This window comes from Elgaria multicarinata, chromosome 3, assembly GCF_023053635.1.
Source record: "Elgaria multicarinata webbii isolate HBS135686 ecotype San Diego chromosome 3, rElgMul1.1.pri, whole genome shotgun sequence".
NCBI lineage: Eukaryota > Metazoa > Chordata > Lepidosauria > Squamata > Anguidae > Elgaria > Elgaria multicarinata.
Genome location: NC_086173.1, coordinates 25,601,099 through 25,615,206, shown reverse-complemented (window position 1 = coordinate 25,615,206; position 14,108 = coordinate 25,601,099). Strand labels below are relative to the sequence as shown.

At 49.4% G+C, this 14,108-nt stretch overlaps 1 protein-coding gene across 5 annotated transcripts in view; it reads left to right on the top strand.

Annotated features, from left to right (window-relative positions):
- AGAP2 (ArfGAP with GTPase domain, ankyrin repeat and PH domain 2) overlaps nt 1-10,929 on the top strand; it is a 135,812-nt gene extending 124,883 nt beyond the window's left edge. For 2 of the 5 annotated variants that reach the window (XM_063119676.1, XM_063119677.1), the window contains 3 exons: nt 988-1,210; nt 2,333-2,588; nt 10,015-10,924. In XM_063119676.1, the coding sequence (XP_062975746.1) occupies nt 988-1,210; nt 2,333-2,588; nt 10,015-10,221 (686 nt within the window). In that variant the 3' untranslated portion in view covers nt 10,222-10,924. Of the gene's footprint in view, nt 1-987; nt 1,211-2,332; nt 2,589-10,014 lie in introns of those variants that run through there. The other 3 variants (XM_063119673.1, XM_063119674.1, XM_063119675.1) reach the window with 3 other exon arrangements.
- The last annotated feature ends 3,179 nt before the right edge of the window (nt 10,930-14,108 follow it).

The following is a 14,108-nucleotide window of genomic DNA, read 5'->3' as shown; positions in this document are numbered from 1 at the left end:
TCCATCCTTGCTCAAAATTGCATGCACCCCCTTGTTTATCCTTACAGCAACAGTGTCCAGTAGGTTGGGCTGAGAGAGTGTGATGGACTCAAGCTCAACTAGGGAACTTTGTGGAAGAACAGGGATTAGAACTCGGGTCTCCCTGGTCTAAGGCCAACATTCCCCATACTTGTGCCCTCCAGATCTTTTGGACTACAGCTCCCAGCATTCCTGACCATTTGCTGTGTTGGCTGGGACTTATGGGAGTTGACGTCCAAGACATCTGGACGGCCCATGTTGGTAAAAGCTGCATTTGACCTTACTGGCTTACATGGATTGGAAGCGAGGGGTCCTGTAGCTCTGGAGGTAAGGCTTGAAATGGTTTAGACAAGTTTTGCTAGCAAATGAGATGGGCATTGCACTACTCAAAACAAAGTATTTCCTCAGCTCCATCATCTGAGCAGGCAACACTTAATAGCTGGCAGAGGGGAAGAGGAAGACCAGTCTTGATACAGCAGTGTGGTATAGTGGCTAGAGCAGGGGTGGGCAGAAGCTAGATCTCCAGATGTTTTGGACTTCAAATCCCAGAATCTTCTGTCAGCATGGCCAATGGTCAGGAATGCTGGGAGTCCTAAACGTCTGGAGATCCATTTCAGCCCACCCCTGTGTTAGAGGCGGGATCTACACTACTGCTTTAAAATGGTTTATAACAGTAGTGACAACTGCTGGGGCTCAGGACACACTCCATATACAGTTTTCAAACCACTTTCAAAGCATCATATCCTGCTTGGTGTAGATCTGGCAGGAGTGTCAGAATAGGAGTGTAGAGACCCAGGCTCAAATCCCTTCTCAGTCACGGCCAGTCACCATCTCTCTTCCTAACCTCTACCACACAAAGAACACATAGGCATCTTTGCCCTCTTTGGGAACAATATGGGCCTCTCCTTTTCGAGAGGGAGAGAGGCAAGTCCTCCCTGATTTCTGATTGGCCCAATTTCTTTGCTCCAGACCCAACCTGGGCCAGTCTAAACTTGGGTGCACTGATCTGTATCGAGTGCTCTGGCATCCACCGGAATCTGGGTACCCACCTGTCCCGGGTGCGGTCCCTCGACTTGGACGATTGGCCCCTGGAGCTCACGCTGGTGCTCACCTCCATCGGCAACGAAACGGCCAACAGCGTCTGGGAGAAGTGCACGCAGGGACGCCGGAAACCCACCTGCGAGTCGTCCCGGTGAGTGTGGACTGACACCCCTTTGGCTACAGCCTTGGAAGCCTAAGACTGCAATCCTGTGCATGCGTTCCTAGGAGTAAATCAAACCTAGTGGGACTTGACTTCTCAATAACCATGCATAGGATTGTGTTGTTAAACTACTAATTAAGAGTATGAAAGTAATGCATATTTCTCATCGATTTTGGGGTAGAGAAGTAAAGCATGTGTGTAACTTTCTCCCATTGGAACCAACGGGTGTTAAATCATGTTTCGCTTTGGCTGAACTGTCCCTTTGATTAAAGCTTGCCACGCGATTTAGTAGCAAGCAAAACAATAATTTTAGAAACTCTCTATCGGGGGTCCATGCCACCCATGGATTTCCCACCGTCCTTTATGTTTCCCTTGCTAAGCAGGTTCTCATTCTTCTATTGCCGGAATGATCTCAAACTCTCTGTAGAAGAACCCTGCTGGATAGATCAAACAAAAAGGCCCATGTTGTCCATTTTAAATGTTTTATTGTTTCAAAAAAACCACAAACAAACATCCCCAAAACAACTACAACAACAAAACATACAAACTTAAAATGGGCTTCCAATTTTCTCCACAGCAAAGATATGTAGCAATATTTTCTCTTACTCTATAATTACAACAAAAAATCCCCTTTCTGTTGTTTAAAGTTTTCTTCTTATTTGTTGAATCCACAGATAAACAAATCAATTTTTTTCTAATTCCCGCAAAAAGTCAATAAGAGGTTTCCATTCGATTATAAACCTAAATGTTGACTTTTCTCTCATTATTTATGTAAGTTTTGCCATCTCCGCCAACTTCAACATTAATCCATTGTAAGTAATGTTGATCCTTTCCACTTTTGTGCATATAATAGTCTCACTGCCATTATCATATATTAGAATAAAGTTCCATAATTCCTTTCCACCAAAAGGCCCGTGTTGTCCAGCATCCAATTTCCCACAGTGGTCCTGCAGATGCTGCTGGATCAGACACAAGCGGGTCAGAGAGACAGTACCCCTTTCCTGCTGTTGCTCCTCAGCAGCTGGTATTAATGGACTCATACAGCCATCATGACTAGGAGTCAGCCTCAGTCTCTCTTTCTCTTTGTCTCTGTGTGTGTGTCTGTCTTCTCAGGGAAGAGCGGGAGTCATGGATTCGAGCCAAATATGAGCAGCGGCTGTTCCTGGCACCACTGCCCAACTCTGAACTCTCCCTCGGGTACCAGCTCTTCCAGGCCGTGCTGGACCAGGACCTGGGTGCTGTGCTGCTGTTGCTGGCCCATAGTTCCAAGGAACAGATCAACGCCCCCACCGGGGACAAGGACCGACGCACAGCCCTGCACGTGGCGTGTGACCTGTCACACGTGGTGATCACCCAGCTTCTGGTCTGGGTAGGTTCTTGGCAGTAGATGCGGCACACATTGAGGATCCGTGGGCCACTGGGGCTCCCTTTCAGCTCTTTTCCTCCTCCCTGGCTCAAAGAACATAATAAGTTGGAGAGGTGTCCTCTTGGGGGCAGGGGAAGAAACAGGCTTCCATCGGGTTGACTCTCAGAACTGCTGTGTGGCTAGTGTTCTTTTCTCTTCCTTTCAAGTCCGTTTTTGCAGTCAAATGGGCTCCCTGAACGCTTTACAACCATGTGTTTTCCATGCTTCTGCTTAGGCCAGATTAGGACAGTTTGCAATAGCATGCAAAACTGCAGTTGGGCTCCCAACAAATGATTCAGGTTCATTTGCCACATGCATGGTATAGGCTGAGCTGAGGCTAAACCCCCAGGGTTGGTTTGTTTTTCAGGCAGAGCATCACATGAATGTATATTATAGTCCAGATCTAAAGCCTGTGCAATCTCCACCTACGCTCATTGCAAAGGGGAGGGAGCAGAGCTCAGTGTTAGAAGACATTCTTTACATGCAGAAGGCCCCTGGCATCTCCAGTTAAAAAAAGGATCAGGTAGTGGGTGAAGAAAATTACTTCTGTCTGAGACCCTGGAGAGCCATTCTAGTCAGTATAAAGTCTATGCTGTAGAAACTATTGGGACAGATGGACAAGGAAACTGATGTAGATGAAGGCAGTTCTTCTTCGTGGTCTCTATGCATCACACATATGGGCTTTGCGCCTGCGCAGAGACCAGACCGGAACCTTCTATAGCTGAGTGGAACGTTTTTGGCGGGAACCCCTCCCCCACGCTACCGCGCATGTCCATGGGGTTCCCGCCCTTACCTCAGTTCTTCGTCGTCCGCCATTGTGCACAGACCTGTTTAACCGAACCTCTAGCGTTTTTCTTATTAACTTTATTTTCTCTTTTACGATCTTCTTCGTTTTTCGATCTTTTTCTAAGACTCTTCTTACTACTTTTCTTATATTAAAAAAAATAATAATATTGTAGATAGTTTTCCTCAGCGACTTCGGTCGCGTGAGGCCTGTATGGCAGTTGAAGCCCCGTTTACGAAGTGTGTGAAGTGTGGGGCTAAGCTTCCACCTATTGACGGACACTCCCTCTGTGTCCTTTGTTTGTGCTAAGGCCATATCGTTGAGGCCTGCTATCATTGCATGTCGTTTACAAAACAAACGAGGAAAAGCAGAGCTGACGACTTCCCTCCATCTTGGGGGGAAAAAGCTCTCAGAGCCACGGAGGCTCCTACTATGGATAAAACGGCAGTCAGTAAGTCCGTTACCGACAAAACGGCAGCGAGTAAGTCCGTTACCGACAAAACGGCAGCCAGTAAGTCCGTTGATGACCGTTGCACTGAGGTGCCTGAATATTCCAGAGCGGCTAATAGGGCTCAGATACCCCTAACGCCTGGACGGTCACTGGCGAGTTCCGCGGCCAGGAAAATCTCCAAAAAAGGCCCGGGCTCCCAAATCTTCGACGATCGACAAAACGGCAGCCAGTAAGTCCGTTGATGACCGTTGCACTGAGGTGCCTGAATATTCCAGAGCGGCTAATAGGGCTCAGATACCCCTAACGCCTGGACGGTCACTGGCGAGTTCCGCGGCCAGGAAAATCTCCAAAAAAGGCCCGGACTCCCAAATCTTCTTCGGAAATGGAGCGGCGGAACCTGCTAGGAGTCACTCTACTCCTCCTGCCATACCGACCGCTTCGATACCGAGGCCTCCCTCGGTATCGAGATTCCAGCCGCTACCGATGGCTACGGTACCGACGCACCCTCCCAGTCTATCGGAGGGCGAGTTGCGGGATTCGGCTTCAGCGGCCTCTTTCTGAGAGCCTACCAGGCCGTGAGAGGTTCAGGGACTAATCCCTCTACCGCCTTCGGAATGGGATCGATATCGCTCACTTCCAGGGTGACCACCAGTACCCTCAAGAAGAGTATTATGCGCACCCTTCGCTTACATCGAGGGTGTGTCATCTACTGCTGCCTCCACCGCCCGCCCACCAATGTCCACGGTGTCGACGCCTCGACACCGTACGCAGCCATCGGCATCGACTGCCACGGTTACCACGATACCGACGGAGCATGTGTCATCTACCGCTGCCTCCACCGCCCGCCCACCAATGTCCACGGTGTCGACGCCTCGACACCGTACACAGCCATCGGCATCGACTGCCGCGGTTACCACGATACCGACGGAGCATGTATGCCTCCAGGTGGTTACAGTATCCTTGCCTGAAGAAAACTATTCATCGGATTCTGAATTGGGGTTGTCGGCTACTCCATCGATGCCTTCACCATAAGATGAGGTTCATGACAACGACCCTTCTTCCCCTTCCGACAATATGGTCAGATCTTCTGACCATATGCTTAGAATGGCTCAGGCATTAGGACTGGTGATCCAGCACCACATGCTTTAAAGCAAATGGCTCAATTATTCTGGAAAACACCGGCTATGTCTCAAGCCACATCGTAAAGGCTAGAGACCCTCTATCGAGTCTAACAAGAAAATGTACAGTTTCTGGTCCAACATCCCAAACCTAATTTGATCGTAGGGAGTCGGCTCAAGGCCGCTCACAGAAGGCACATTCTGCACCCGTGGACAGAGAGGGCAGAAAGTTGGACCTTACGGGCCGGAGGATTTACTCCTCTGCTTCTTTGGGCATCAGCCTACGAGGCTACCATGGCAGGATACCAGCTCTTCCTCTGGGAGAAAATAGGATCACTAGGTGAACATCTCCCAGAGGACAAAAAAGAGCGGGCACGAGTCTTCCAAAGTGAAGCTTCAGCCATAGCCAGGCAACAAGTGTCGACAGCGCGACACCAAGTTGACTGCCATTCCAAGTCGATGATGGGACCCGTGTCCTTGAGGAGACATGCTTGGCTCCACTCCGCTAATCTGGCTCATGACACCTAAGCCAGGATTGAGAACATGCCTTACGATGGCGAGGGCTTGTTTAATAGCAAGACGGACAAGACCTTGGACTCTATATACAAGGCTTGCACAACAGCCAAGAAAATAAGTTTTTCTGCTCAGCCTGCCCAATACAAGCTGAGACGGTGAACAAGACCGCCTGCTTAACAACAACAGCAGCGGCCCTACTATCAAAGCCAACAGAGGCAGCAAAAACAACAACTCCAGAGTAAGCGGCCATATCAGTCTACATTTCAACAAGACAAGCGTCAGCCTGACTTCACCAAGAAGCAGCGACTTTGACTTCTTTGTCCCACGTCCACCTCCCTTTGCGAACCGCCTAGCACCCCATTACCATCAATGGGAGTCAATGACATCAGACTCCTGCGTGCTCACTATCATCAACTCGGGGTATGCCATCGAGCTCGATGTCCTTCCTCCTTCTTCGGGGGTGAAAGTAACGGCGCCATCCCTTCCTCTGCTTCCGGAGGTACAGACCTCTGCTATCGAAGAGAGCCATCTCTCCCGTACCCGCAGAGGAACTCAACCAGGGTTTTTTCTCGCGCTACTTCACGGTCCCGAAGAAATATGAGGTCTTCGGCCGATCATGGACTTAAAGCAGTTAAACAAATTCATCATTCCAAGGAAGTTCCGTATGACAACGGTTACTTTTATTCTGCAGCTCCTACACTTGGACGATTGGCTTCTGGTAGCGGACAGCAGTTGCACGCTCCAGAAGGACATTTCAACCACCCTCAACCTGTTGGACTTGTTGGGTTTGTGGGTCAACGAGGAGAAATCCATCTTGACCCCACATCAGAAGCTCGACTTTATAGGGGTAACTCTGTCGTCTCGAGATGGGAGAGCATACTTACCGTCGACCAGAGCAAACACCTTACAGCAGTTAGCCATCGATACCGAGAGCCGCCGAAAAGTTTCGGCATGGACAATTCAGAGACTATTAGGCTTGATGCAGTCATCAGGTTTGCAAGACTCAGAATGAGAATATTGCAAGCCTGGGTTTTAAGAACTTTCGATCTTCGAAACACTCCTTCGGTAACGATCACGACGGATGCATCGTTGATCGGATGGGGAGCACACTGCGACTCCCTCACAACTCAGGGCCGTTGGCCTCCTTCCCAGAGGGAACATCATATCTACCACCTAGAACTGCTAGCGGTGGAGAATGCAATAAGAACTTTTTCACAATTGATCGAGGGCTGAATCATCCTGATCGCAACAGACAACACCACAGTAGTGGCGTACATCAACAGACAAGGTGGGACAAGGTCTCATTCTCTGAATCGATCGGCACTCAGGATTTGGAACTGGTGCATAAAGAGAAATACTCACCTGACGGCGACCCATGTAGCGGGCAATGAAAACATCATCGCGGACGCCCTCAGCAGGTCTTTCCATGTCGACCACGAATGGGAGCTCGATACCGAACTAAGAGACGTTCTCTTTCGGTACTGGAGCCTCCCTGCTGTCGATGTCTTCGCTACCGAAGAAAACGCAGCTTGTTCCAGGTTCTGCAGCAGAGCAGGAAGAGGAAAGCACTCGCTAGGAGATGCTTTCACCAGAACCTGGAAAGGAAATCTTCTTTACATCTTTCCTCTGTTTCCACTGTTGACGAAGGTGCTGGCCAAAATCCAGTCGGACAGGTCGGACTGCATCCTTATCACACCGTGGTGGCCTCGACAGACGTGGTTCTCCACGCCCTTCGACTGTCGGACGGGAATTACATCAGACTCCCGCCGATACCGACACTGTTGTCTCGACACCAGGGCAGGGTTCGACACGCAAACCCGTCGACCCTCAAGATGACGGCATGGAGGATATCATCCACTCCTCCTCTCGTATCAAAGATTTAACTGTAGACCATATATTTTTGGCATCACTAAAGCCTTTAACAAGAAAATCTTATGTGGCAAAGTGGCAAAGATTTCAAACTTTTGCCTTGGAAAACGATCAAGCACCTGAATCTTGCCCTTTAGCGTTAATCCTCAAATACCTACTGACACTTTATCAGCAGGGACTCGAACTCACTTCCATCAGAGTTCACTTAGCAGCTATTACGTCTTTTCATCGAGGCATGATTGGTTTTACACCTTTTGTGCATCCAACATCGAGGAAATTTTTAAAAGGGCTTAAAAATATGATACCGACAGTAAAGAGTATCGTTCCACCATGGAGCCTATCTGTGGTGTTACAGGCATTGACAAAGAAGCCCTTCGAGCCCATGGCCTTATCTGACCTTAGGCTTCTAACATTCAATACTGTCTTTTAGTAGCCATCACTTCTGCTAGACGTGCAAGTGAGCTTAGAGCTCTCAAGATAGTTGCTCCTTACACTATCTTTCACAAAGATAAGGTTGTGTTACGCACAGACCCTGCCTTCTTGCCTAAGGTAGTGTCAACCTTTCATCTGTCCCAATATATCACTCTACCAGTTTTCTTTCCGAATCCTACATCACCTGTAGAGTCTGCTTTACATACACTTGATGTAAGGAGAACTCTTGCCTTTTACAAGGCTAGGACAGGGAATTTTAGAAAAACAAAGCAATTGTTTATTTGTTATGGGGAGCCTTATAAGGGACTCCCTGTTTCATGCCGGCGTTTGTCACGCTGAATTGTAGAGACAATTGAACTTGCCTACTCTATCTCTAAACTAGAACTGGTGAAACCTGTGACAGCTCATTCTACCAGAGCCGTCACAACATCTGTGGTTTTCGGCAGAGGTGTTCCTTTGACAGAAGTCTGTAGAGCTGCAACGTGGTCCACTCCATCCACGTTTCTTAGGCACTACAGTTTGGGCACCCGTGCGAGGCAGGACTGCTCATTTGAAGGACAGTGCTCTCGGAGATCTTCAGATGATGCACCAACCCACCTCTAAATATATGTCAGCTTGCTACTCGCCCATATGTGTGATGCATAGAGACCACGAAGAAGAAATGCAGGTTGCTTACCTGTAACTGTAGTTCTTCGAGTGGTCATCTATGCATTCACACAACCCACCCACCATCCCTACTTGGTGGTGTGAGATTTATAAATGACACAGTTATATATGGAATGTACTTGTATTTTATTTACACTCATGTTTATGGGGGCACAATGTCAGACTCCTGTAAACTGAGGTAAGGGCGGGAACCCCATGGACATGCGCGGTAGCGTGGGGGAGGGGTTCCCGCCAAAAACGTTCCACTCAGCTATAGAAGGTTCCGGTCTGGTCTCTGCGCAGGCGCAAAGCCCATATGTGTGAATGCATAGATGACCACTCGAAGAACTACAGTTACAGGTAAGCAACCTGCATTTTCCTAATCCCAGAGCGTCATCAGACGAGCGTTTTATCACACTCGTTACTGCCCACTCATGTTTTTTCGCGTGTCCTTTTTATGACACCCTCCATCTCCCACACTCCTCCTGCCCCTTCTGGCCTTTTTTCTGCGACAAAAGAGACCCCGGTAAATCCGACTTATTTTTTCAAAGTGGAACTTGCTGCCATTCCTGCTGTGTGCAGGAAAAGCAGCGCAATAAAAACTGCCACTGTATGGGCCATCTGGTTGTCGCTGCTTCCTCTTTCTTTCCCCGTGTAAAGAAACCGTCACTATTGTGGGACAGCAGCAGGAGGCCAGAGCAACAGAAGGGAAACACGATCCCCCGCGACTGGTTATGCTCCCAGTGTCAATTTGTACTATCAGCAGCAGGTTTGGGCCAAAGCATTCTTGCTTAATAGTGCATTACCTTTTCATGCTTCAGTTTGAGTGTTCAAAACCAAAGTAGTAGTATGGAAAATGCTAGTGTGGGTGTGCTCTTGTGCAAGTCTGCCGGCCACATAAAAAGGCTGGTGGGCTACCCCTGGCCTAGTGGCTCGTGGCATTAGAACAAGAAACTGGCACCGTGTAGCTGTGGAGTTAAGTGGTCCGATTGCTGCTGGGATGCGACCAGAAGTGTTTGCTGCATAGAGACTGGGGGAAACAGGCAGAGTTTATTCAAGGGCATAATGACGTTTTGTGGGGAGAATTTCCCTTCTGCTTCTCAGCCACTTTTGGAAGCCTGCTGCTTGTGCCGCAAGGACAAGGGTGGGCAACATGTGGCTATCCAGATGTTTTGAACCCCATGATCCCCCACTATTGGCTATGCTGGCTAGGGCTGTTGTAAGCCAAAATCTCTGGAGGGCCACCTGCTGGCCACCCCTGCCCTGGGATGACCTGGAGCAAGATACAGCAAGCGCTTAGGCTGTAGAGGATGGGAGTGACAGGTTGCTGTCACAGCAGTAAGCTTAGGTGTCCTAGCCAGCCATTACAGATTTGGGGAAAATATAAACTGTGCTGAGAAAAGCCTAGCAAGGATTGAAGAGGAGGGAAGGCCCCCCCCACACACACATCTCCCCTAGCTTGAGAGGAGCAGTGAAGGGGAGCTGAGGATGCAGAATATTGTGCTATGAGTGTCTGTAGCAGTGGAGGTCTCTCTTGGGGATCCTAATACTTCTCAATGCTTCTTCCCCCTACAGTACAGTGCTGACGTGAAGGCTCGCGATGCCGTAGGGCACACAGCGCTCTTCTATGCCCGCCGGTCAGGGAGCCAGGAGTGCATCGACATCCTCTTGCAACACGGTTGCCCAAATGAAGGCTACAGCACTATCGCCACCCCTGGCCTACGCCGGAAAAGCAGCAGCGCCAGCATGGGAAGGACCGAGGCCCGAACTGCCCTGGTGTAGCATGCCAGGGGGAGCCTCTTCCCCATCCCAGTGGTGCCGACAGAGGTGCAGTGACTGATGCCTCCTCTTCTTCGGGAGACCCCATTCCCCTCTGGCATCTGGACTATATGCCAAGGAGCTTGGATCATGACTTCCTGTCACGCACAGGGTGTGGTGGCTGCCACCCAGAGCCCCACTTCTGTGGCTCTGCTTGGCACAGGCTGCCGCCGCCACCACCAGGACTGCCTCAGTGGCTCACAGCTCTCCCTACTGCCAGGCCTTGAGCTGCTCTGCTGGTCTCCAGGGCAACAGCCATCACACTCCAGGCAGGCCGTTGAACATGCCTGCAGGGAACAGAAAGCAACGCGTCCCAGCACTTGGAGTAAAGGAGCAGGGCCCAGGACGGTTTTGTTGTCTTCCCAGTGAATGGGGACTTTTGGAAATGAGGGAGGCAAGTGGTTATGTGGGGTTTTCCCCCTTTTTCTTTCTGTGTTTGTAACAAGCTTTGAAGGTGGAATGTAAATCAGTGTTATTGGAGTGGTCAGTGGCTGAGCCTCAACTAACCAACTCTAAGTGGGCCCAAAAAGTATAACAATTGGAGGAGGGGTAAGGGGAGGTGAGTGTGGAAGGCAGCACTGAGGGCACATACAATTGGAGAGGAAGCCCTCAAGCCAATTACTTGGCTTAAGCGAACCCCTTCCCCTTGTGTCACTTTCTGGGTTCAGGGCACAGGGCTTCTGGGGGCACTCGAGGGGCTACGGACACACAGAGACAGGGGTGGGAGGGAAGGGTCCTGCTCTAGTCTGTCCCCACAACCCTAGAGGGGCATGGAGTATACAGCTAGTTCAGGGAGAGTTGAGCCTCCTGTATTCAGGCTGTCCTTCCTCTCTCTTGGATGCAGTTGAGCTTTCTCTTCTGTAATGTGGGGAAGATAAGACATACTGGCCTCTCAGGCTCTGGAGGAGGATTAGCAGCAGAGTTTTGGGGAAGGGTATGTGGGGGAGGCCAGGAGTGTCCCAGTATTGAAAAGAGACTCCTGTTCTTCTAGGAACATGAAAGAGACTCCCTCTTTGCTCCTAGAGCATTTTTTTTTAAATCCCAAAGGGAAGGTATCCTGATTAAGAGGTCAATGCTTCTAATGCCTGTTTTTGTTTTCGGTGGGTTTTTTTGAAGCATTTTTATTTGACTGAAAGTTTGTGAGACTCTAGCACAAGCCACCGGCATAAGCTGTTCCTAGACTGCCCAGGACAACGGGAGCTGTGTGTGTCGTAGTCCCAGACCAGTCACCAGGTGTTCCTCTGCTGCATTGGAGTGAAACCGATTGCCTTGCCTCTCCATGCAGACAGACTTAGGATCACCCCGTCATCACCTGGTGACACCACACACACCTGCACTGAAACACATTCCTTCTGCTAACTCTCCTCAGGCTCCAGGGCCTTTTCCTTGCACTGAAGCGCATATATATCCTTTGATGGCCCAAGGGTTCCTCTACCTGCTTCTCCTTATTCTCGGAAATCTTTCACCCTTGAAAGTAGTTCAAAGGGGCAGCTAAAGGAAAAAGCAGCTGGCTCTCAGGCCAGGAAGGGGACATGCAAATATGGTGAGGCAGACCCTGGGCCTCTTGGAGGGCTTCAACAGGGCACTGCCTCATTTGGATGCCAAGCACCCAGCTGAAGTTAATAGCACAGCTGAGGGAGCATTCTTTTAAGCAACACAGGCTTCAGCCTTTAAAACAGGAGTCTTTTTTTTAAAGAATGAAGGATTGTTTGTGTAAAAAAAAAAAACCCCTTTTCACACATTCCCCACCCCCAATAAGAATTTCCCTTCTTTTCTGACTACTACTTCTGTTTTAATTTATTGCTTAATTTTGAGAACTGGAAGGATAAAATCCTTCTCTCTCTTTCTGGTTGGGCAGCTCTCCTGGTGCAAGTGTTTACAGGCCTCATGCCCGTTGCTATGGCAGAGGCATCTGTGTGGTTGTGATGAGTGATGTGGTCTCAGGCTTTATTTCAAATCTGTGATCAGGGTAATGCAATTAGTTATCTTCCCCTCCCTCATGTGGGCAGATCTGGGTGGGACAGGAGCAGTCACTATTGTGTCTGGCTCTGGCCTGCTGGGCTCAGCTCAAATCCAGCCTGCCTTTATTCCTCAGGGCTCTGGTTTGCACCCACGACTAGAGCGCAGCCTGCAGCCAGGGGGCACAAGCTCATCCAGGCCCCATCACCCTTAGAGGCTTCTGGCCTTCCTTGCCCTTTTGAATCTGAACAAGCTCATGAATGTATCGGCGATCGTGTTGCACGAGACTTGCACCCCACAGCCACTAGGTGGAATTGGAGGGGCTGGCCCTGTGGCCTCCTCCAGGGTGGAGTGAGCAAAACGGGACTTAGCGCAGCAGGTGGTCAAGAGGGGAGGCCATGCCGCACCTTGGCTTCAGAGCTCCCTTCTCGCCCTGCCTTGAGGACTAGAGCCTGTGGTCACAAGGGGGAAAGTTGGTGGGGGGGAGGGGAGGCACATTGGCTCTTGAAGACTGAATGTAATTTATGCTGTTTGGACTGGCAGTTCAGCACCAGGTTCTGGGAGAACCTTTTGTGCAAGACCCGGATGTGGGGATGGGTTATCACGGAGCGGTATCCCATCGGGGTGGGGAAGGTGAGGTGGGGGGAAGTGGGGTGGGGATGCGGAGATGCCAGAGCTGATACTATTGGCCCTGTGCAGCTGTTGTAATCTCTTGGATTGTAACTTGTAAGTATGTGACAATGTAAGAAGATGTAATAACAATGACTGGTTATTCCTCCTTTTGACTGTTGTCCAGAGCTGGGTTGCTGGTGGGTGGGAGGGAATAAATCTATTAAATTTCCCCATCCATTCATGACAAATTCAGATAGAGAGGAGGGGGCTTGGGGAAGATAACTTTTAAGCCACCTTGCTAATTTTATCTGGGTGAAGAAAGGGTTGGGAGCAGGTTTACAGCCAGGGACAGAGGTCATAAAAAGTTGTGTAAATACTAGAGACTTATTTATGGAGATCCAGATGCACTGCTACATTTTAACTTCACTTTGGCCTCAAGAGTCAACTGGAGGGCTATAGGTTGGGGGAGGCTGGTATCCCGACTAAAAAAAGAGCTTTCTGCTGACAGTTGCAACTTTCAGGCAGCCTGCTCTGACACTAGGCACCATCATAGAAGACGTATCTCCTCTTGTACAGTGGCAGTTACTGGGACTGGTGGGGCACAGGCAAGGGGTCAGAGATAAGAGTTGTCATTTGAAACCTCAGCGATCCATACAGCAAAAAAGGGAAACTGAGGCACATGAGCTAAGTTAATCAGTGCAGAGTGGTGAGGAGCAAGAGAATCCACACCGATCCACATTCTCCTTGTCCAGCAACAACAAACTTGCAGCCCCATTGCCCAGAGAAGGAAAACAGTCAAGTGACTTTAGAATCATGAATGCAAAATAGTGAGTAGCAGGGGATCCACATATTTTATCCTCTGAGCAATACAGAAAAATAGTCTTTGGAAGCCAGCAGCAACCCATTGCAAAAGGAAATGCTAAGAGCATGCCTGCAAAGCTGTGTGTGTTGTGGAATGAGAGAATCTGCACAGACACAGAGAAAAAAGTTAACTCAGCAGCAACTTGTAGCACAGAAATTGATACTGAGATCATGCCTACCTGTTCAGTCTGCTTCCAGCTCCCTTCCTTCTGGTCTCTTAGATTCCAATCTGGATTATGACTGGGTTCAGACAACACGATAACCAACGGTGATTTAAATAGTTGAAGGTTGGTTATTTAACCCACTGTGGGTTATCATGTGGCGGGATTCTTCTAACCAACAGTTGGATAATTGGCCAAAATAACTCACACAAAGCACCAACACTGTGCAGAGTTGGCTATTTGAACTACCATTGGTTA